Raw genomic sequence first — 25,303 nt, forward strand, 5'->3', positions numbered from 1 at the left:
TATCAAGGGCCAAACTAATACATAATGTTAGTTTTCATACAAGCTCAAATAGAGCCATGGCAACTAATTAACACATAGCTTAAAAAAAACTTAAATATACAAATTAGCCATTGAATGGATCCACAAAAGCAAATTTAATTTATACTCTTTTAACATTTCTTGGGCTCTGAGGGGTTCTTATGAGTGAATTCAGTAAACCAATATTGAGCCTAATAAACATAGAAAAAGCTTCAGGAGAATGAATCCCAATAAAGTGCATGTCAATCTTTGATAATTAAAAATCTTTTAGATTCTCTTTTTATTTTTGAATGTTTAAAATAGTTTAGAACACATGAGTATAATAATAAAATAAACTTTTAAAATTGATTAAATTTTATGAATTGAATGTGCTTTTAAAGATCTAAGGTATATTTCTTTTCCTCTTTAGAAACAATCTGTCCTTCCTCACTGTAAACACATAATTCAGTAGCAATTTAACAACTTTTAAACACAGGTTATTCAAATAAATTCAATTCAGTAAGCACTGATTTGAAGCTTAACAAACATAAGAAGTCCTTGACTTTAAAGAGCTTAATTTATACAATTTACAGAACTTACTACGGTATAAAGAAAAGGGAAGGTATAGAACCGGTGTAAGGTACGCTGACAGTACTTTAAAACAAGAAACCACATGTATATATGAATATAGAATGGAATATTATTCAGCCTTAAAAAATGAAGGAAATCCTACCACTTGTGACAACGTATGATAAATCTAGAGGGCATTATATTAAGTGAAATAAATAAGACAGAGAAGACAAATAGTGCATGGTATCACTTATATGTGGAATTAAAAAAAAAATTCACACTCATAGAAACAGAGAGTAGCAAAATAGTGCCAGGAGTTGGGGCAGGGGGAGGGGGGAATAGAGAGAGTTTAATAAAAGGGTACCAACTTTTAGCTACAAGATGAATAAGGTCTGAGGATCTAATGTATAACATGGTGACAACAGTTGATGACACTGTCTTGTATACCTGAAATTTGCTAAGACAACAGAACTTGTGTTCATATGCATAGACACACACACACAAAGGTAAATATGTGAGGTGATGGATGTGTTAATTAATTTGATTCTGTGAATCTTTTCACAGCATATACCTTTATCAAATCATAACATTGTACACTTTAAATCTTTAAATATATTCTAATTTTGTCAATTATATTGCAATAAAGCTAAAGAAAAACACGAAAAACAAGAAACCACCTTTCTTTGATGAGTCTTCTATTGCTAAACAGCTGTGTAAAATCCACGTTGTGTATTTACATGCAGAAATAGTCACAATTTAATGTGCTCTGTCAATATTAAATATTTGAATATATACACCTAAGAAAAATTTGTCTGGTGTGGTTAAGTATATTTCTACAAGCTGCATGTCAGGAGTAGGGCCGGAAGGAAGAATGGGGACAGGAATTTTTTTTCTAAGGAGAGGAAAAGGAAAGGGAAAAGAGATGAGATGAAAAAGGGGAAAGAAAAAAGGCGTGGGGGGAACTGAAACCAGAGGGAAAAGAGTACATTTAAAAATTAATGTACTTGCTTATATAGAAAACATCATGTCCTTGTCTGCAACATGAAAATATACAAATGAATAATAAGACAAATGCTGTCCACGCCCCCGTGTGTGTGTATATGTACATAGATAAATTATTTTTGGTAGCTTACCAGAAAAATCTTCCTGAATCTCATGACTTAGGGCTGGAGAAAAAAAAATTTCAGTTAAGATCCAACTTCAGTTCCTATGGTCTACAAACACCATATAAGATCATTAAAATGGTTCTTTCATGCACCATTCCACATCTCTCAAACATATCCTGAGAAATCAAAAGAAAGAAACTGAACACAACCAAATTACTGTATACAATGTTTTGAGACAAATTACTTAAATATGTGTCTTCAATTTTTCCATTTCTCTCCCTATTAACTAAGGAGTAAATACTCAATTGCCCACAGGTGGATAACCCGCACTGGTGCAAGGACAGTCCCAGATCGACAATGCTACAAACCAAGACAGGAGCAAGGCAGGGAGAGATAGCAAGTGAAACACACATACTCCAGGGTGTGCACGTGCGTGTGTGAATACAGGCCGGGACTGGGTCTAGCTCAGCGTTTCCTTTCTTACTGTTCTCTAAGTTGAATATTCATTCAGTTATTGAAAAAGAAAATTATTGGGCATCTATGCGTGTTATGCACTTTCCAGGTGTTACAGTTATCACAGTTAGTAAAAGAGAAAAATCCCTGCTCTTATGGAACTTACATTCCAGAAGGGGGTGATGCAAGAAGTATTTTTACAAAAACTGCTCTAAAGTTCACTGTGTTAATAGTTATGTGGAACTTAAGATTCTGCATTATTTTAGTCCTTCTGATCTAATATTAGCAACCAGGAGTTTCACATTTTTGACTGTGGAAATTTTTGTTTGTTGTTTATATGTGTGCAAGATACAGTTAGCTACAGTGTGAACAGAACTAGCCATAAAGCATTTGAAACATAGTAAATGCTGACACAGAGGTCTTCCTTAAAGAAAAATCATGACAGAGCTAATGAATAATGTATACTTTTCTAGACATCTGAGTTTTTGATTAAAACTCTCCCTAAGAGGCAATATATATTTGATCTTATGCTAGCAAAAAATAGGGTAGCATGTATTTCTAGAAGAAATGTTTAAGGTTTGAGGTTGATTAATGAGTGGGGGGAAAATAAGAAAGAAAAAACATTTATCAACTCCAATCAAATTCAGGACTAAAGGTCCTTCATTAATATGGTAAAGCCATGAGCTGAATCGCGAGTCATCTGAGGCCTGGAGAATTTCAGTCTCTGTTTTGCAAAAGTAAATGAAACGTTCTTTACATAAGAATGTGTGCTTAAAATACAGTTTTCTTCTTGCTGTTTTGGTTTGTTTCATTTCTACTTTCTAACTAGAATAACATTACCTTCTTTAAAGGAGAAAATGATGAACTCCTAGAGTCATTATGGGTGAGAAATGGATTAAGAATCTGCTACCTTGATTCTAGATTTTAGTCCTGATTTCTTTCCCCTGATAGATCTGTAACCTCTCAAAACAGACAGAAGTGAACTGTATGGTAGGTCTTTGCCCATGAAGGGACAGGCAGCTGAAGGGTACAGTATACCCTTGCGGCTGGCAAGAGACAGGCCGATAGAACAGTGCCTGGTGATGTCTACTCAGCGGAAGCACATGACAGGCAGGCCTCGGAGATTTATTTGTAGGTAAAGTTACAGAGTCTTACAAAGCTGGGCCAACAAGTATTTCACATGATTATTGATTTTGATCGCACCTAATTGTTTAAACTTGGGAAAAGTGAGGTTGTACTGCCATTTGCTAGCATTTTCCTTAGTATAAAGAAATAACAGAAAAAAAAGATCAAAAATGAAAAACCAAAATGACAATGGCACATAAAATATTATAGGTACCGAGACTCTACACCAGAAACTACTATACCTAAAGGAAACAAAAGTTGTTTCCATGAATACAGAATAAGGTACTTACCAATATGTATAAGATATGAATAATCCTTGATAACTGTTTCTGCTCTAAAGGAATCATCCTGGTGATCAGCTATTACTGAGTCTAAATTGATATCCTTAAATGGAAATTGAAAAGAGAAAGATTAAAAAGTAAACTTTTCACCAAACTCCTATTACTATACTTTTAAGCTGATCAGTGAAAGTTCATATGGTACTTATTTACAGAACCCACAAGCTAAATACACGTTATTCCTGTTTTTTTCTCTCTCATACAACCCAGTTCTTCTCCTTCAAAGTACATATCACAATTTTAACTATGCATTTGTCTATGCTTAATGTCTACCTTACACACTCGTCTTTAAGCTCTAAGTGTAAGGGGCAGAATACTGTCTTCAGAATATTGCTCAGCACCAAGTAGGTGCTCAAATATTTGTTTAATAAATAATTTGGAAAAAAAATTAGAATCAGACAAGAAGCCAAGATATCTGTGTTCATTTTTATCTTTCCACTATTATGTGACACTGTGCAAATAACACAACCTCTTAGGCTCAGCTTATCAAAAATAATAATAATAATAAATTCACTAACAAATTTTTAGATGTCTCTAATTTCTACATAGCTTTGGTGCAAGTTATTTTGGTGCCTATCGTTTACACCATACACTGAATACATTATTCCACGTAGAAACCTTCCCCCTTCCCTTAGTCATCCATCCTCTGCGCTTCACTGATATCACCAATGAAAGCACACAGACTCCAACCTTGCCAGGCCCTGTCCTCTTGGTTCAGGACTGCTTGGTTAGGAGACAATACCAAGAGGGAGTGGAAGGCGGGACAAGCAGTGACTCTCTGGGCCTCTTGGCTCTTTCAGGCAGAGGCTGGTCACTCCTGCGGAGCCATCAGATCCTGCTGCAGGAGTAGGAGGCGCTCACCAGCTCAGATGTGGTTCTGCTACTACAGAAGTAGCATGAGTTCTCAGAAATTCCTAGCTGCCAGAACTTGTCTTTAAATCTCCACAGTTCCTCAAGTGTGGGAACCTTGCCAGTTGCTGGAGGATGTGTCTGGAGATGTTGTAAGTTGCCTACTTATTTATCTGATTTCCCAGCTGGACTGTAAGCCTGGTGAGAGTTCAGTCTCTATGAAACTGGCCCATCATTAGATTCCTGAATTCTACGATGGTGTTGAAAATGAAGCAGGGATTCAATAAACACTTAGTGAATGAATTAACTCCTTAATTTTAGTTTTCAGAGGGCATTAACTGAACCCCGTTAGTGGCTTAAGCATACTAAGCTCCAGCAGTACAGCCTCTCCTGGCTCTTGAATTCCAATTTAAGTGCAGGAAATTAGTTCGTATGGTGAAGTTAAACGGGGACTCTCACTGCTGTTATCCATGCTTAAACACAAAAACAATCACAGAAGAGCACATAAAATATGCTTCTTCCTAGTCTATTTTTTCCCTAAGATGCTATGGCATGGTTGTTAAGGGCACATACTACGGAGCCAGCCTGCCTGGGTTCAAAGTGCTAGATCTGCCGCTTACCGTGAGACTTTGGGTAAATTACTTAATTTCTGTTTCCTCATCTGTAAGATAGGGGTAACGAAAGGGTCTACCTCACAGAGTTGCTGTAAGTTAATACAAGAAGAGCTCTTAGAAAAGTACACCTGCGCATAGCTCACATTTATTATTTACTTTTTTGTTTTTTTCTGATCTTAAAAATGTGTTTACCTTCTGTTTAGTATATATGACAATGGTGACTAAAGCGTCTGTTTGGAACCAGTCGTAGCTGTAAAATATTATAAAAGAATAAATAATCATGTGCAGTAACATATATTAAATCATTAAATACATAATTTTAAAATATATACAATTAAAAAATATAAAATATGACACAATAAATACATGATTTAAAACATAGTTCAAAATCTACAGTGAGAAATATATTTCTCTAGGTAAAGGTTTTTTTCTAAATAATCAGTGGTGTTACCATGAAATAAATAATAAAGCAATTATTTCTCAATTTAAAATACTTACACATCCATGTATTCTAACTTGGATAAAAACAAACAAGATCCTTGAGAAGGCACTTTTTATAAAGGTTACACATCTAAAATTCCTTTTATCAGAGCAGTAGCACAACATGTTTTCTGAAGGAGCATGACAAAATCTACATGCTTATTACCTTCACTCCTCCCTGTCACAAATATGTTATTACTCCTCAAGAAATTAACTCACCAAGGATGCTTAATGGTCAACAGTAAAAACTTAAGGAAAAACTAAGTCTTCGGTTTTGTAATAGCTATTGATCAAATTGATTCTGTTTTTGTACTTACTACCTGTATACAGGCCCCCAATGTGAATGCTAGGAGGTATCCTCAGGCCCTTAACTTAAAATTGAATATGAAATAATTTAACAGGTATAGCAAGTAGAGCCAGAAGCTGCTGTTATAGACTCATGATAGGGGGGAAAGGGGGTAAGAGAAAGACTACAAGTAACACACATAACACTAAGGGCATCTGAAATATCATTAACAAAAATATACATGGATTGCTTAATTTACTAAGACAGGGTACAATACATTCTGAAGGATTTCCATTAAAAACTGATAAAGCAAACTAGACACACAAAAAATAGAATAGTTGAATAAATTATGGATTTCTATGATCAATTTCCATCACATGATAGAATACAGACAAAAAATGCTTTTGAAGAATCTTTCATGACATAGGAAATTGATCATAGAATATACTGTAATACTGTATTATCAAAATAGAATAGTATGGAAATAGGTATCACATGAATAAACTGTGTGGAATAAACCAAATATTAAGCGTCTATATCCAGGGTTGGTGGGATTACAACTGATTTTATCACTTCCTTTTGTATTTCTATTTTCCAAGTTTTCTACCATGAATGTATATTTTATAATCACAAAAAATAGTTCTTTTTTAAAGTTGTGGTGTTTAAAATGGGTTAAACTTCAGTTATGTTAAAAATTCATATTTACGGAACAGCTCATTCTCCAACAATGCCTGATAAATGAGGCACTACAGTTGTTGTGTCAAAGAAGCATAATTAATAAAATAAGCAATAAATCAAACTTAGAGCCATTTTTTTAACGTGTATATTTTGGTGTAGAACTGATTACGCTTTAAAAAAGTAAAACAAGGATGCATACCTTGGAGAACTAGGCCCTTCTTTGGCAAGTGGATCTGTCACTTGGCTCTTGGGAAGCATGCCTTCACAAAGAAAAACAAACAAAATAGCTACAGTTCATCCATGTATAATTTTTCTTTTTTTTTTCCCCCATCTTTTCAGTAAACTTCTTATTGAAATATTATAAAAGGACACAAGTCATAAATGTACTACTCAATGGATTTTCATAAGTAAAACAAACTCTTGTAGCCAGCACCTACCTGTGCCCCCTTCCATTCAGCACCCCTCCCCCAAGGGTAACCACTATTCTTTTAACATCATGATTAGTTTTTGCCTGCATTTGGCCTTTATAAAAAATGGAATCATAAAATATGTTCTCTTTTGGTCTGGCTTTTTTGGTCCAGCTCTATAGACATTTCAGTTAATGTCAAATCAGCATGATTAATAGTAAACAATAAATCAGGTCTGTAGTTTTCTGAGATTGTATCCAGGATGCTGAATACATCAGTAGTTTGTTCCTTTTTATTACTGAGTATTACTACACTGTATGAACATACCATATACCGGAATCTATTCATTCTCCTGTTGATGGACATTTGGGCAGTTTTTAGCTGTTACGTATAGTGCTGTTATAAATGTTCTTGTACATGTACATATACATTCATAAAGAACATCCATCTACATTTCTGGTAGGTATATAGGACATGTATATGTTTAGCTTTAGTAAATACTGCTAAACAGTTTTCCAAAGTGGTCATACCAATTTACACTTTCTACCAGAAGTGTATGGGAGCCCTGTTGCTCCACCACCTTGCTGACACGTGGTATTCTGTCTTTTTTCATTTTAGACATTCTTGTGGATGTGCCCCAGCATCAAATTTTATTTTTATTTTTTTAAAGATTTAATTTTTAATTTATTTTTGGCTGCATTGGGTCTTCATTGCTACACGCGGGCTTTCTCTAGCTGTGGCGAGCTGGGGTTACTCTTCGTCGTTGTGGTGCACGGGCTTCTCATTGGGGTGGCTTCTCTTGTTGCGGAGCACGGGCTCTAGGCACACAGGCTTCAGTAGCTGTGGCTCATGAGCTCTAGAGCACAGGCTCAGTAGTTGTGGCTCACGGGCTTAGTTGCTCCGTGGCATGTGGGATCTTCCCGGACCAGGGCTCGAACCAGTGTCCCCTGCATTGGCAGGCGGATTCTTAACCACTGAGCCACCAGGGAAGTCCTCAACATCACATTTTCAAGGCTCTGGTTTTCTCACTGTTTTTGAAAACTCTGAGAACACGCAAGAGCTCCAAAGATACTATCAGTGATACTGTCAGACAAACAACTTCAGGTGTTACATCACAAATTGCATAAAGTAGTCTACAATAAGACAATCTTTTCTAGTTAAAAAAGAAAAGGTAATTCATCTGGCAATCCAGCTTATTAGCTGAATTTCTATAACTTTCTTGTGCAAACAGGGAGGAAAAAAACCCAATTTTTAAACATACATTAGTAATACGGTTCAGTCAGAGTAACCCCATGCAATTCATAAGTGTCATACCAAACATTTTTGGGGGGTTAGTGGCAGTGCCAGTCATAATTCCAAGTCATACTGAACGGCTGAGGAAGCCAGAACTGCCGAGCCCAGAGGAGGGGAGACTAATAGGCTGGCTGCTCAGCATCTGTGTAGACACTGGAAGAGCACCCCGTGCCTGAGGGAGGGACACGTCCTGGCCTCTGAGGGTGGAACTCCTAGTCACCATGAGTACTCAAGCTGAGGGCAGATGAACACATGTTCAGGGATGTTATAGAAGGGATTATGGTAAGAGTCAGGGCTGTTCGATGCTTTGTGACCCCCTAGAGAGGTGGGAAAGGGAGGGTGGGAGGGAGGCTCAAGAGGGAGGGCATATGGGGAGATATATGTATGCATATGGCTGATTCACTTTGTTGTACAGCGGAAACTAACAACATTGTAAAGCAATTATACTCTGATAAAGATATATATATAAAAGAATGTAAACAGTAATTACACTCCTGAAAAAAATCTATCCTATAAAATAAAAACATCAATATATAAAGATAAAAAAAAAAGGAGGGCTGCAATAAGGGATCTACAAAGTTCTCTGCCAAATCCTCTAAGCTTAGGCAAGTAAACACATCCTTTGTATAAAAAATATCTAAATACCCCAAATAATTCTGTGAGGCACTACTGTACACAGTCATGTGAATATGATTCATTTTTTACTATAAATGTATATGGCTTACCGTTTAAGAGTCTCTTTTCCTCATGATAGTCTGTACAGTGGTTTAGAAAAAAAGTTAGGTAAGAATATTGTAACATCAGAGAGAAGATCGGTTAATATTATTGAGTTAAAGGTAACAGCCCTCTTCTTGAAGGGCTTTCTTCCGAGGCCTGAGGAGAGAAATAAGGCTGATAAACAGATGGCCTATGCTTTAAGTAAGAAATTTCATCTCTGAAGACAGCAGGCCATTTCTGCAGGCGTTTGTCTCCAATTTCACTGGGCTTTTTCCTCCTTCTTTGGACATTTTTGCTCTAATACCTTGATTAATTTCTTTAGAAAGCACATAAAGACCCAAGTTTTGTCCTGGTCATCATATTCTAAATTAGTCAAAACTATTCAAAGTTTATTAGATTACACTTTATATATGAAACATACATATTAACCCAAAGAAAGACACCTTATTATCTTTCCTATCTAGGTGAGCAGTTAAAATGATTATTATTACTCCAAATTTAAATGGCCAAAATGCTGAAAATATGTTAAGACTTTCACTTGTATATCAGTGCAATCAATCATTAGAGGTGCAAGCCAGAAAAAAATTTAATGGGTGTTTCCTTTCAGGATGGCAGCCAGCTCACAAATCTATATTATATTTTGATCACCACAAGTTTTATAACCATATGTCAAAATAAAACCCTCAGCAAGTTGCCAGAGTTTTAAAAAAAAAAGAATGCCAAGCTAACACAAAATATTCAAGTAGTAAACTAAATTGATAGACATTACTTGTTAAGGTGACATCATCTTGTTTTGTAGAAAAAGAAACCAAAGTACGTATATCAAAGCTTTCAAATTTTTTTATGTTCTGATTTTCAATCAGCCAGAGATCCCATAATTACTACCACTTCACTCACATGCCATAAAATACCCATGATTAAGGAGGTCAGATAACCATTCTTTTTATTTTCCCCTTTTTACTGAAATAAGTTCATAGCTGAAAGGGATCTTAACAACATACACCAAATTTATCATCCGCTCCCCTCATTAAAGGCTGAAAATCAGAGGTCAGGACTTGAATGAACCCCACAGCTCTTTAGCAGCAAAGCCAAGATTAAACTTCATCTCCCCTGAAACTAAGCGCCATTTTTCTTAACATGCCATTGTGAGAGATAATACTTTCTGAAAAGACACAGGACCTGAAAACCATTTAAATTATGCCTCAAAATGAGCTTTGTTTTTCAACTGCCAGATGAAAATCTAGTCATTAGTTTGCAAGGGATCACTGATGTCCCTGCTTGCTGACTTACTTTCATACAATTTCATCTGTTTTTGCTACTGCAGTTGTGATCATTTGTTTTATCAATATCTTAGAACAAATAGCAAACTCACAGTAACATAAGTAAATTAAACCCAGTTTCAGTGTACAACATAGTTGGCAGTTTGATGAATCTCATTTATCATGTAAAACAACTTGCTTTTATCTAAGAGGCTCAGATTTTGAAAACTTGTCCCCAGGGAATTTGTTTCTAGGGAAAAAATATGTCATCTCATATGATTACTTCCTGTCTGATGTGAATTGATTTGAACCTGTCAGAACTTTATGGATCCTGCTAAGTTATTCATTTTTTTCTGAGTCTTTTTTTTCTTTAATAAAAGAAGTATCCATAGGAAGAGAACATCTAGCTAAATGATCTAAAATATCTTTAAAACTCCACTAGTGGGCTTCCCTGGTGGCACAGTGGTTGGGAGTCCGCCTGCCGATGCAGGGGACATGGGTTCCTGCCCCGGTCCGGGAGGATCCCACGTGCCGCGGAGCCGCTGGGCCCGTGAGCCATGGCCGCTGAGCCTGCGCGTCCGGAGCCTGTGCTCCGCAACGGGAGAGGCCACAACAGTGAGAGGCCCGCGTACCGCAAAAATAAATAAATAAATAAATAAAATAAATCTTAAAAAAAAAAATACCACCAGCAGTGGGCTTCCCTGGTAGCGCAGTGGTTCAGAGTCCGCCTGCCGATGCAGGGGACACGGGTTCGTGCCCTGGTCCGGGAAGATCCCACATGCCGTGGAGCGGCTGCGCCCGTGAGCCATGGCCGCTGAGCCTGCGCGTCCAGAGCCTGTGCTCCGCAACGGGAGAGGCCACAACAGCGAGAGGCCCACGTACCACAAAAAAAAAAAAACCTCCACTAGTGTACTTTTGCAACTCTTTTTGAAAACTGAGTCACAGAAATACGAGAGGCTATTTGTTTTTACTGCTAAGCACATTTGCATCAGAGTTACTCTAGGCACATGAGATACTTTCCTCTCTAACAAGAAATCTAACATTCTGTCTTGATACCTAATTCCATCATTTGGTTGGCTCCATGGCCAAGAAAATTTGCATCTTCTTATAATATTGGTTAGACTGCATTACTCTGATCAGAACCTCTGCTTTCTGGAAAGGTCTGAGTCCTTTAGAAAGGCTGGAGCTGTGACCTATCAGCACTCAACTCTCCTTTGGTAAGAGGGCTGGCGACAATTTTTAATTGTGACCCCAATCTAGTTTACCTCTTCTAAGTGGAGCCACAGAAGGATCCCCTGGGATGGGGAAAGTTAAAAAACAAGCAAACAAACAAACCCTGTCTTACTAGTATACTGATTCATTTAACAAATACCTGTGACCATCATCTTAATAGGGATAGTGACACAATATGAAACCCTTTGGATAAAAAGTTAGGAAAATACGACTGTATATTCAGTTTGCTTATACATGCGTAAAGATGATTTGGAAGGATACACAATAACACGGTTACCTGCATCCGTGCACAGGAGGGAAAAGGGTAGGTGGGAGACTAAGCTATGACCATGGCACTTCTCATTCTGGAATCGTGAATGTATTACTGAAAAAATTAAATAAACTAAATTGGAAACTTCAATATGGTCTTTTCAATATGATGTGATAAATGTTTTAAAAGAGAAATACAGAAGGTGGCGTGGAAGCACAGGGATGAGGGAGGGCACTGCTACTTGAAATTTGAAAGGACTTCATTGAGGAAATAATATTTTAGCTACATTTTGAAAATATGTAAGCATTTTTCAGGAGGCCCTGAACAAAAAACATTCTAGGAAGACAAACGCCGCACTTTTACATCTGAATGTCATATTTATCCGTAGCTACATACCCCACCTTCCTTTCTCACTCCAAAAGGCTGATGTCACGTAACCATCAGATAGGAGCTCTGTCTTATTACCAGGGATCTTAGTCACAAAATCCAAAGCGTACCATTCCATGTTGCCTTTACTGCTTTGCCTGGCCAGAAGACTCCCTGGTTCTCTACAATGTGTTTAATAACCATTTTTCTCTAGAAATTCTTCCTCATCTCTAAAGAGAACTAACTCTTCATAACACAACTGAGGCCTAATTCTTGGTTTTGTTTCCGAAGTCATAAACTCATTTCTCAAATTCTATAAAATTTAATAATTTATGTATTTCTAAACTATCCTTCTCTTTTACTCTCCTTAATTTATCTTTGTAAATATCCTCTGAATCATCTTCAAATTTTGTACATCTCTCAAACTTCAAGGCCCAGAAGTTTATTCCTTATCCTAGAAGTAGTCTACTAGCAGAATTAAAATAAAGGTTCAATAGTTCAAACACATACTCTGAAAAATTCCAGGATTAAAAAGTTCTAAAAGTACCAGACTATATAGTTACTTATTCCTGGTCAGTTTTTCTCTCCACGATTCATTTAACTAATCACAGCAAATACTGCATTTTTAGAAGTTTGTATTTTCTGCTTTCAAGGCTATACTTGTCATTTTTTATTCAATTCTCCAACTTATTAGTTATTTTCTACTCTTGTCCTATCCTCAGAGGGATTAACCACTCCTTTCTTATTTGGTATTACCTATACACAAATATACACATGTTCAAAAATCATTTTTCAGGACTTCCCTGGTGGTCCAGTGGCTAAGATTCCACACTCCCAGTGCAGGGGGCCTGGGTTCAATCCCACATGCCACAACTAAAGAGCCCACGTGCTGCAACTAAGACCCAACACGGCCAAATAAATAAATATTTTTTAAAAAGCACGTTAAAAACAATCATTTCTCTCTGAAAACAAAACAAATACTAACCTAAACCAAACACTGGCCAGTCACAATCATACAGCAAGACCCACTTCCTGCTCAGGCCTGCATCTGCCCCCTGACGGGGGACTTCTCACCCCCCATTTTTAATTACCTGTCCCTTATATCTTTCTGGCAGGAATCACTCAGACAGTGGGACCTATAGCACAAAAGCAAATGAAGGTAGCCTGGCTGAGAAAGCAAATCTGCTCAGCCAGTAAAGTCCACTTCATCATGACACCCACCCCTTTCTCTCCACTAGTAACTGTCTTGCTTCCCCCGTACTGAGCCTCTGAGCTTGTGCTCTGTCCACCCACTTGAGCCCTGAACTGTCCCCATTTTATCAATGAGGAAACGGTAGCTCCTAGAAAAGGGAACTTGGACTGACTATACAGAAGCTGACCTCCCAGCTGGCAGCCAGCCCACCCAATTAATGATGCCACTAATACCATCATTTTTAAGAATACAAAACTAATTCATATATGAGGGTTTCTCCATGTCAGCACTAGGAACACTTGGGGCCGGACGATTCTTCGTCGTGGGAGTGTATCCTGTGCCTTGTACGGGATTTAGCAGCACCCCTGACCTCTCCTCTACCCACGGGAATGCCAGTAGCATCTAGTTCAGCCGTGACAACCAAATCATCTCCAGACATTGCCAAGTGTCCACTGGGGAGCAAACTCAATCCAGGTTGAACCACTGGCATATACCAAAGAGAAATAAATTAGTTGAAAGAGGATAACTTTAATGAGGTGATTTTCTGCCTCACAAAAGGAAGCACCCAGGATTTCTCTCAATGGTGGGCTTCTCCTATTAAATAACTGTAGCCTTTAAGGAAAGTACATATACCTACAAGCCTCAGGAGCTTCCCTTTTAAACTGACGGTGTTAGAACAGCTCTAAATCCCTCTTCCACCTCAAAAGTATTCTACTGATCTATGGTTCTAAGTGCTTTATAGTCAGCAAGCGCTTGTGAAAACTAAAAACATAAAGTATTAGAAACCATGATAAAACAATGAGAAATTAAGAAGAAACATTCCTGACACTGGGCTATGCCATTAGAAAATGTGACTATTTTACAGAATGGCCATCATTAAAAACTCTACAAATAACGAATGCTGGAGAGGAGACAATGTGGAGAAAAGGGAACCCTCCTACACTGTGGATAGGAATGTAAACTGGTGCAGCCACTATGGAAAACAGTATGGAGGTTCCTCAGAAAACTAACAGTAGAGCTACCATATGATCCAGCAATCCCACTCCTGGGCATATATGTGGAAAAAACTCTACTTCAAAAAGATACATGCACCCCTATGTTCACAGCACACTATTCACAATAGCCAAGACATGGAAACAAGCTAAATATCCATCGAGAGATGAGTGGATAAAGAAGATGTGGTGTATATACAATGGAATATTACTCAGCCATAAAAATGAATGAAATAATGCCATTTGCAGCAACATGGACGGACCTAGAGATTACCCTACTAAGTAAGCCAGAACAAGAAAGACAAATACCATATGATATCACTTATATGTGGAATCTAAAATATGATGCAAATGAACCTATCTATGAAACAGAAAAAGACTCATAGAGAACGGACTGGTGGTTGCCAAAGGGGAGGGGGTGGGGGAGGGATGGAGTGGGAGGTTGGGTTTAGCAGATGGAAGCTTTTATATAGAGAACTGGATAAACAACAAGCTCCTACTGTACAGCACAGAGAACTATATTCAATATCCTATGATAAATCATAATGGAAAAGAATATTAAAAAAAAGAATGTGTGTGTGTGTATATACATAACTAAATCACTTTTCTGTATAGCAGAAATTAACACAATATTGTAAATCAACTATATTTCAATAAAAAATATATATATAAAGAAAATGTGACTATTTAAAAAATTTAATATATTAAAATTTTAAGAGTGCATTTATGATCTGGTACAGTGCTGTCCAGAAGAAATATAATGCAAGCCACAAATATAATTTAAAATTTTCTAATAACCATATTAACTATGTACAAAGAAACAGGTCAAATTAATTTTAATAATATATTTTCTCTTAATGCAACATATCCAGAATCTTGTCATTTCAACATGTAATCAATGTAAAGTTGTTAGATATTTTACATTCTTTTTTTCATCCTAAGTCTTGAAATGCGGTATTTTACGCTTGTAGCACATCTCAATTTGGAGAGCATTTCCATACTCAACAGCAGCCACATGTGGCCAGTGGCTATAATAATGACAGCAAAGGACTCAAAAAAGGGCAAAAAGAACACTTGCCATCTTTGCCAGAGAATGAAGTGTTCCACATAAATAATCAGTAACTGAAGCTCACCTTTTCAAGCAAAGTTTCTCCCTTTATTCATTATTGATATCTTTCTAAAGCACAATACAAACCACAATACTTTTTAAACAAAGGATTATAAAAACCCACTGATTCTTCTCTTGATAAGGACCCACTAGTATTATGTGTTTTATATTCTGACACTGTTAGCTCTTCTGTGTTCTTCCCAGATATCACTCCTACCCCAGAAGCCAGTAGATAAATGGAAAACTGTCCTCCCGGGACTGCTCAGCTGTGGGGATGCCTACAAAATGCTACTTCTGGCTCCTCCCTGCACTGGGGTCTGGCAGGTCACCCCACCTAAAAGATGGTGTCAAGGATCTCGTATCGAAAGAAGCCCATATATAACATTTCTCTTGAGTATATCCATCCCCCCGCCAAACCCCTATAAATCCTCATGTCAGCAAGTCTCCACCTACTGTTTCCACTTCGTCTCTGTTTTCATCCTCTATTCCTACTTAATCTGTTTTCATCCTCTATTCCCACTTCATCTCTGTTTACACCTGTGTTCCCATTTCATCTAGAAGCTGTAGTTGTGGAGTGGACATAGTCTCTAGTTTGCTACAGTTACAGTTTACTGCCTGCCCCCTGTTGTCTCAGTATAACTACTAATAGAGGCTCCATTCATTCTCCAATCTGCCCCAGTTTGGACAATTACACGGTCACCCCATCTAATAGTTTCTATCCTTAAGTCTCACGCCAGCAGACTTCAAGGATCAATCTCTGCCTGTAGGTGAAAGGCATAGGAGGTCCTGTTAAAACAACATTCACTTTAATTATCATGAACATTCTTGACACATTAAACCTTTCTCTTTAGTTACTTTGTCCCTTTTATATGATCTACTAGCTCTGGAGTTCAGACTGTTAGCTTGGAGTTCAGACTGTTATCTTGCTGGATCTTAAGTCTCTACTGTTCCAAACACCCGATCCATTTACTTGCAGTCAACAACTTTCCTGATTGTAAAGTTCTTGTCTTTGCTTCCTAATGCCTTGCAAGTTCTCTCACATCACTACCTGCTACTGGCCTCATCTTAGCAAAACACTTATAACCCAAAAAGGCTTTATAGTGAAACAGAGATTCATAAACATGTTCTCACATGCCCTGTCAATAATAATGATAATACTTAATTTTTCCCAGAAGCAGAGCCATGGTAAGACACATGCTGATAATTATAGGGATACAAAGGAATAGAAAATGTAAGCAGCCTCAGTATTGTAGGAGCAGAGGGGCAAAAGCAGCCACCACAGCAATAACCCCTTCTACTATTCCCACCACCTGTTGCTTCTAATGCATCAGGTGGTTAGCAAACATCATTTAATCCTCACAATGACTTTGGGATGTTTCATTCTTAGACCCCATTTCACTGCTGAGCAAAAACGCTCAGATCTGTTAACCGACGCTGAAGATCAACAGCTCATGAGTGTAATTTGAGGCGGAGATGAGATCTGAAGCCATGTTAGTTTCTATGAAACTTGTGCTTTTTCTGTGGATCATGCAGCCTCAGGAACCAATACCAGGGCCAGAGACAGTGTGAAAAAGGAAACTTTTAATTTATGAATACACAGTATCTCAGAGTCCATTTCTCATTCTGGATAAGAAGTATGTTTGCACTTCCCTGAACCAGGTGGTGAGAAGGAGAAGGTATATTCATTATGGTTTAGTTCTTCACCATTAGGATTTAGTCAGAAATCCCAGTTTCCTCAGCCCTTCTGATTTTGGTTTCATAAATCTGTTCGTTTGTTTTTGTTAGTCTTAACTACCTTTATTTCATCCTTGTTACTGAATGACTTTAGGTTGTCAGTTGTTTTCCCTCAGAACTTCCAGGATACTGATCTCTTTGTCTCCTATTGATGTTCTAGTAAATTAGCAGTAACAGCTAGTAAATTACACTGGTAAATTAGCTGTCAATTTACTAATCACTGGTTTCTTAGTAAACCTCTCTCTCTCTGGCTGTTGTCTTTGGTATTCTGCAGTTTTACCATGAACAGTCTATGTGTGGATTTCTTCTTATTTATCTTGATTGGGGATTTGCTGAACTTGCTAAATCTGAGATTTGGGATTTACCAATTCTGGAAAAGTCTCAGCCATTCAGATGTTGCCTCCTCCTCATTCTCACTACTACTTCCTTCTGGAAATCTGATGTCAAGTGTTAGATCTCACTGCTCTATCCTCTGCGTCTCTTGCGTATTTTTCCATCATTTTGTTTCTATGCACCACGTTCTGTTCAACGTCTGCTGCTCAGTCTGGCAGTTCACTCAACTCCTCTACTACGTCTAAACTCTAACTATTCGTGCTATGCACTTTTTAATCTCACCAGCTCCATTTTTCATTTCTAGGAGTTCTATTTTTTTTCAATTTTACATGATTATTTTAGCAGTCTCTTGCTTTACTCATGTTACCAATTCATTCTTATTTTCCTAATCACTTCAAACATAATTATTTTTATTCATAATTATTTTTATAATTACTTGTATACAAATAATAAAGTCCAAGGGGTGAAATTCTGCTTTTGTTTCTGCTGACTTGCTTCCTCAAGTGTTGTTTAATTTTTCTACTGTACACTAATAACTGGTGATGTGTCCCTGTGGGCGTTTTAAGGGTTTTAGCTTGAAAGTTTGTTCCACCATTAAAAACGTGTACATAAATCTGCCAAGCAGGCAGGGAAACCAGTAATGGGAGACCATTTTATTTCTCGGTTTGAGGTTTCTAAGACCACATAGGTGGTATATATATTTGAATTCCCAACTCTTACGTGTGCAAGACTGTGGTTACAAATTCTCAAAGGAGATTTCTCTTTCCTCTCCTCCATCACCTCATAAACAAGGTGAAGGCAGACAATCCTGACATCTCCCTTTGTTGTTGCACAGATTTCTTTTCAAGCCTTCCCATTTCACTGATCATATAGACTTCAAGAGTCAAGCTATAGGCAGGGATCTCAGCTCCAACTCCCTGCCTTTACAGACCCAAGATCCGGTCTCCCATTTCCTATGTGACCATTAAAATTCCCATGTGGCTCTACGTTCCAAGAATCTGATAAGTGCTTTGGGGAAATGGAGGCATCAGAACGAGCTTATCATCCTGGACTGCCGCTTCTAGCACCGCCCCCCCCCCTTTTTTTTAAATTAAATATCTGGGGACTTCCTTGTGGAGTCTGCTCATTTTAAACGGTGTTTGCCGTATCTGATGAAACATTCTGAAGATTATCTGTCTTTCATTTCCAGGGAGGAAGGAAGGAAACCAGAAAAATCCTTTTATTAATTTCATGTCTCCTATGACACAGAAGCCTAAGGAGCTGGCACACTTTCTGACCACACTGAATTACAGAGAAGCACATCACCTTTAGTACCGGACTGTGTAAACAAGATAAGTAATGTCCAGGATGAGGTAAAATTAGTCAGTTAGAAGCTTTCCTTAAGAACATGGCCCCCGCTGGCAGTGAACAGGTGAACTCAGGAGCAATTAAGAGAAGAAAGGGATTTGTTTACAAGAGTAAACTGGTTTGGAAGAACTGCCAGACACTGAAGTTCAAACTAGTCTGCCTTTGGTATACACGCAGACCTCGTTTTATTGTGCTTTGCTTTACTGCACTTCACGGATACTGCGTTTTTAAAAACTGATGGTTTGGGGCAACGCGGCATTGAGCAAGTCTACTGGTGCCATTTTTCCAACCGCATTTGCTCGCTTCATGATTCTAGGGCACGTTTTGGTAATTCTGGCAATATTTCAAACCTTTTCATCATTATTGTATTTGTTACGGTGATCTGTGAGCAGTGATCTGATGTTACCATTGTAATTATTTTGAGGCACCACAAACTGCACCCACATAAGACTGCAAGTTCAATCTATAAATATGTGTGATCTGACTGCTCCATCGACTGGCCATTTCTCCATCTCTCTTCCTCTCCTTGGGCCTGCCTATTCCCTGTGACACAACAATCTGAAATTAGGCCCATTAATATAACCCTACAATGGCCTCTAAGTGTTCAAGTGAATGGAAGAGTCCCATGACTCTCCCTTTAAATAAAAAACTAGAAATGATTAGGCTTAGTGAGGAAGGCATGTCAAAAGCCAAGACAGTCTGAAAGCTAGGCCTCTTATACCAGACAGTCGGCCAAAGTGTGAATGCAAAGGGAAAATTCTTGAAGGAAATCAAAAGTGCTACTCCAGGAAAGCAAAACAGGCTTACCTTTGACATGGAGAAAGTTTTAGTGACCTGGATAGAAGATTAAACCAGCCACGACATTCCCTTCAGCCAAAGCCTAACTCAGAGCAAGACCCTAATCTCTTCAATTCTATGAAGGTCGAGAGAGGAGAGGAAGATACAGAAGAAAAGTGTGAAGCTAGCAGAGGTTGGTTCATGAAGTTTAAGGAGAGAAGCCATCTCTATAACATAAAAGTTCACAGGGAAGCAGCAAGAGCTGATGTAGAAGCCGTAGCATGTTATCCAGAAGATCTAGCTAAGATAATTAATGAAGGTGGCTACACTAAACAACAGATTTTCAGTGTAGAAGAAACAGCCTTCTACTGGAAGAAGATGCCATCTAGGACCTTGATAGCTAGAGAGGAGAAGTCAATGCCTGGCTTCAATGCTTCAAAGGACAGGCTGACTCTCTTGTTAGGGTCTGATGCAGCTGCTGACTTGAAGTTGAAGCCAGGGCTCACTTAACCATTCTGAAAATCTTAGGGCCCTTAAGAACTATGCTAAATCTACCCGGCCTGTGCTCTATAAATGGAATAATAAAGCACATCTGTTTATAATATGGTTTACTGAATATTTTAACCCCACTGTTGAAAACTACTGCTCATAAAAGAAAGATTCCTTTCAAAATATTACTGCTCACTGACAATGCACCTGGTCACCCAGGATGTCTGATGGAGATGTTCAATGAGATTCATGTTGTTTTCACGCCTGCTGACATAACATCCATTCTGCGCCCTGTGGATCAAAAAGTCATTTAGACTTTCAAGTCTTATTATTTAAAAAATACATTTTGTAAGGCTATAGCTCCCACAGATAGTGACTCCTCTGATGGATCTGGGCAAAGTCAATTGAAAACCTTCTGGAAAGAGTCACTATTCTAGATGCCATCAAGAACATTCCTGATTCATGGGAACAGGTCAAAATATCAACATTAACAGGAGATTGGAAGAAGTTGATTCTAACCCTCCTGGATGACTTTGAGGGGTTCAAGACTTCAGTGGAGGAAATAATTGCAGTCATGGTAGAAACAGGAAGAGAACTGGAATTAGAGGTGGAGCCTGAAGATGTGACTGACTTGCTACAATTTCATGATAAAGCTTGAACAGATGAGGGGTTGCTTCTTATGGATGAGAAAAGAAAGTGGTTCCTGAGATGGAATCTACTCCTGGTGCAGATGCTGTTAAGATTGTTGAAATGACAACAAAGAATTCAGAATAGTACAGAAACTTAGCTGATAAAGCAGCAGCAGCGTTTGAGAGGACTGACTGATTTTGAAAGAAGTTCTACTGTGGGTAAAATGCTACCAAACAGGTCTGCATTCTACAGAAGAATCGTCATGAAAGGAAGAATCAATCAACGTGGCAAACTTCACTGCTGTCTTATCTTAAGAAGTTGCCACGGCTACCCCAATTTCAGCAGCCACCACCCTGCTCAGTCAGCAGCCATCAGCATCAAGGCAAGACCCTCCACCAGCAGAAAGACTGACTCTCTGAAGGCTCAGATGATGGTTAGCTTTTCTCAGTAACAAAGTGTCTTTAAATTAAGGTATGTATGTTGTTTTTTCAGACATACTGCTATTGCACATTTAACAGACTGGAATAGAGTGTAAACGTAACTTTTATGTGCACTGGGAAACCAAAAAATTCACGTGAGTTGCTTTATTGCAATATTTGCTTTATAGCAGTGGTCTGGAACTGAATCTGCAATACTTCCGAAGTATGCCTGTATGCGTGTACTGCTTATTTGTTTTATAGCAATAGAAAGAAAAAATCCTTTTTGAGCCTGTGTTAAATTCATGCTAATTTACTCACATTAATTCTTAGCCCTATGAGTAATGTGTACAGATGAAAAAACTGGAGGCTCAGAGACAGAAACTGCCATCTTTATGGCACAGCCAATAGGCCATGGAGCTAGGGTTCAAATCTAAGTACGCCTGTGCTATTTCTATACAGCTGACACAGGCCTCTAACAGTAAGGCCTTGAAGTACAAAACTCACTGAACTAAATAAATAGTAGCAGAGTCAGCTCAAACAAGCCAATATATTCCTAATTTGGATGTCAAAATCAGGAGTTGTTCAAAAGAAACGACTCAGTTCCATCTACAGTAAAGGATTTAAGCAAAGTACTTCCTGCTACTCCAATTGCCTGTCTAAACTTTTCAAAGGGCGCTCTTCCAAAAGAAGCTTAGGAGGAAAGAGATGATCTCCAACACCATGCCGATTGTTGAGTGGCAGTTTGGAAGGAAGGGAAAGAAATTGTTTTTTTGTTTGTTTGTTTGTTTAACATTTATTTATTTATTTGGCTGCATCAGGTCTTAGTTGCAGCACGTGGGATCTTCGTTCCAGTGTATGGGATCTTTAGTTGCGGCATGTGGGATCTCAGTTGCGGCATGCGTGTGGGATCTAGTTCCCTGACCAGGGATCAAACCCAGGCCCCCTGCATTGGGAGCACAGAGTCTTAACTGCTGGACCACCAGGGAAGTCCCAAGCAATTGGTTTCTTTAAAAGTACTTTAAAATCAGTTTTTATGGTAAAGAGTCAAGGAGTGGAAAAGTTCAAGGCAAATGGGAGACAAAGCTGAGAGGGGAAACTTTACTGTATAACTTTTTATATTTTCTGATTTTTGAGTCATGTGAATACAATTACATATTCAAAAAATTAAATTTTAGGAAACTAGTCTAAAAGTCACTTCCAACCAACTGTTCGAGCTACTCTATGTAACAAGAGAATAAAAGACTAATGAAAACTAAGTAAATAAAGTTCTTTCACTTCCATTATGCTTATTCTCCACACTATGAATGTTCTCTCAAAACATGCCAAATTTTTAAGGTAAAGTCATTGTTTCATTCTAAAGAACTAAAGTAAAATCTTTACAGTGGCTAGAACAGGGCGCCAGTGAAATGAGAACAATTTAGTGATTTCTTTAAATCTATTTGCTGAAATCCACCTAAAAGACAGTCCATGTGTATCACACATCAATGCCAGTTTAGCCCTGGCTTCACGTACCTTTAGGAAAAGCAGGTTTAACGGCCATCCTGCCAACCAGGCATTCTTTCAGCATGGATTCATAGTTGACCCAACGATGAACCTGGTGTGGGAGAAAAATAGCAGAAAAGCAACATGACTCTAACTCCATGAGATGCCCTAATTTTTTTCTGATGAAAACTAAATATTCTTACACGGCTCTGAAAAACTAAGAAGCAGATTCAATTAGCCAACAAGGGAGTGACAAAATGGGAGCATATATAGGGACTTTAGAACAATGTTCTCAAAGTGTTGTGTACAGACCTCTGGAGGTTACTGACGCCCTTTCAGATACCCACGAGGTCTTGATTACCTTCATAATAATACTAAGATGTTATTTGCCTTTTTCTTGTATTGACATTTGCAGTGATGCTGAAATAGCAATGGTGGGTAAACCAGTTTGCATCTCAGCACAAATCAAGGCAGTGGGCTCAATCATTACACTGCTCACCACCACAGACCCACAGGGCTGGAGGGAGTTGCTTTCATTTAAGAATATCCTTCATGAAGTAGAAAAAACAATTTTCTTAAACCTCAACCCTTGGTTACAGGTCTTTTTTATATGCTGTGTGACAAAATGGGAAGTTCTCAAAAACACTTCTGCTGCTAAGTAAGATGGTTGCTGCGAGGAAAAACACTTAGGCAACTGTTTGATTTGCCTATTAAACTGTGTTTTTTCTTGAAAGGCTATTTACCCATAAAAGAAAAAGAATGACCTATAAACTAGTTACTCAGACTTGGGTATCTGATAGACATTTTCTTCTAAATGAACAAAGTGAGACTGTCACTTCAAGGAAAACAACTGACAGTATTTGTTGCCAGAATTACTAGTGGGAATTAAATTTAAACAACCTTTCTGGAGGGCATCTTCTCAATATATATCAAGAGCCTTAAAATATGCAGCTCTTCCCTTCAGTAATTCAGGAATTTATCTGAGAAAATATTTGCATATACACAAAGATGCAGGCACCAGGATACTCATCATAGCACTAGTTATATTAGCAAAATATTGGGAACAACCTAAAAGTCCAATTGTAAAAGACCAGTAAGGGAAAATCATAATATATTATTCCACGCTATATAATCACTAAATAATCAGGTCAAATAATACTGATACCAGAATCTTTATGTACGTTCCTGAGTAAATAAATATACACTAAAATAGAAAATATGTAAAAAATATATATGTACTTATAAATGCACACTAATTAATATAACTTGAAATTTTATTTACCAAATAGTTATGGAGTCTCCAGTAATGTGTAAAGCACCATCTCTGGGGTTATAGGGTTGGGTAGAATTTTAACAGATAGATGAAGGAGAAGGATAGTCAAAGAGACAAAGGTATGGGGTTTGTCTATCATGGAACTGGTGATTTGCTCAAAGCACTTCAGTTCCAAAGCAAGTTGCATGTTGAGAATATTTACCTTGATACATTATTTTTAGGCCCTGAAGTGCCAGAATAATGACTTTGAATTTATTACACTGTCATTGGTGAGCCTCTGAAACTTGTAGAACAAGATGCTAAGACGATTGTCTTTAAGAATACTATTCTAGCTGTCATGTTATCTAAATTGGTACTGAAGGTAAAGATACCGGGACAGTATTAAAATATTAGGGCTAGAGAGGGTATTGACGACTTGACCGAAGGCAGTGGGAAGACAGAAAAGGTGCAATGTTTAAAGACAGCATCATAGAAGTTCGCCAGTGATTAGATGTTGAGGCACATTTGTTACCAAGACTGTTGCCCCAGAACCATACTCCTGCCCCTCCCTCAGACGGAAACTAACTGCCCTTATCGAGTTTCAGGCCTAAATACAAAAGGAGGAAGCTGCTCCTAGAGAAATTTCTAAACAACTGGTTAGAACTAACTCGGCCCCAAATGGCAGAAGACCTAAACTCCAGTGGACCTTGAGCCTCATTACACACTCACTGTAACACATTAGCATGCTATAAGCGACACACCCACCAGCGCCATGACAGCTGACAACTGCCATGACAACAACCAGAAGAGCCCAGAAAGGGACTGAAAAGGAGTGTTGCCTCAGCTCCTGGTCCAAACACACCCCCAGTTCTCGGATAAGTCACGAATATTCCTCCCACCCTCTACTCAATTCCCTCCATTTTACCTCAACCTTCCTATATATATGGTGTCTCAGCCTGAGTCAGGTTGAGAAGTTGATCTGCAAACTAGTTCTTGCTTCTCCATTCTTTGGCCACCGAAGAAAGCTTGTGCTGTTCCAGTCTCAGCACTGGTTTTGTTATTGGCTATACGAATCCAAGCAGAAAAAGAACCTCCCAGGCTGAGACAAGGGATCTCGACCTGGGCCAAGACCCTGGCACAGGTCCAGGTGACCACTTCAATAATACAATGAGAGAAGGTAAAGGTTACTCAAGTGGTTTCAAGTTCCCATTTCCAGAAACAGGAAACAGTAGAAAAAACAAAGGGAAGAAGATGAGTTGATATTATCTGAGGGCACACTGAGTTCAATTGCCAACAGGTTTTCAAATCGCCCATCAGCCAACTGGAAATACGAAACGAGAAGTCAGAAGTGAGATCAAAACTAGAGACAGAAGTCTGACGATAAAGAGATTACTTAATATTCTTTGTACAACTCAAATACTAGATATTAGAGATATAAGACACTTCACCACTGTTTCTAGAATTTTATCAAGTTGTTTACTTCTGTGGTGAGTAAAAGTCATAAATAAACATCTCTGGTCTTATTAA

At 38.2% G+C, this 25,303-nt stretch overlaps 1 protein-coding gene across 5 annotated transcripts in view; it reads right to left on the reverse strand.

The window, feature by feature from the left end:
- Nucleotides 1–25,303, reverse strand: part of CYB5R4 (cytochrome b5 reductase 4) — an 84,163-nt gene that overhangs the window by 30,599 nt on the left and 28,261 nt on the right. For 3 of the 5 annotated variants that reach the window (XM_027091367.1, XM_027091338.1, XM_027091378.1), the window contains 7 exons: nt 22,555–22,636; nt 11,683–11,769; nt 8,922–8,951; nt 6,696–6,756; nt 5,245–5,302; nt 3,542–3,635; nt 1,701–1,733 (listed from right to left, as the gene is read on the reverse strand). In XM_027091367.1, the coding sequence (XP_026947168.1) occupies nt 1,701–1,733; nt 3,542–3,635; nt 5,245–5,302; nt 6,696–6,756; nt 8,922–8,951; nt 11,683–11,769; nt 22,555–22,636 (445 nt within the window). The remainder of the gene's footprint in view (nt 1–1,700; nt 1,734–3,541; nt 3,636–5,244; nt 5,303–6,695; nt 6,757–8,921; nt 8,952–11,682; nt 11,770–22,554; nt 22,637–25,303) is intronic. The other 2 variants (XM_027091346.1, XM_027091357.1) reach the window with 2 other exon arrangements.

The sequence above is a fragment of the Aethalodelphis obliquidens genome, unplaced genomic scaffold, assembly GCF_003676395.1.
Source record: "Aethalodelphis obliquidens isolate GAN/ISIS:26980383/991018 unplaced genomic scaffold, ASM367639v1 scaffold3, whole genome shotgun sequence".
NCBI classification, from domain to species: domain Eukaryota; kingdom Metazoa; phylum Chordata; class Mammalia; order Artiodactyla; family Delphinidae; genus Aethalodelphis; species Aethalodelphis obliquidens.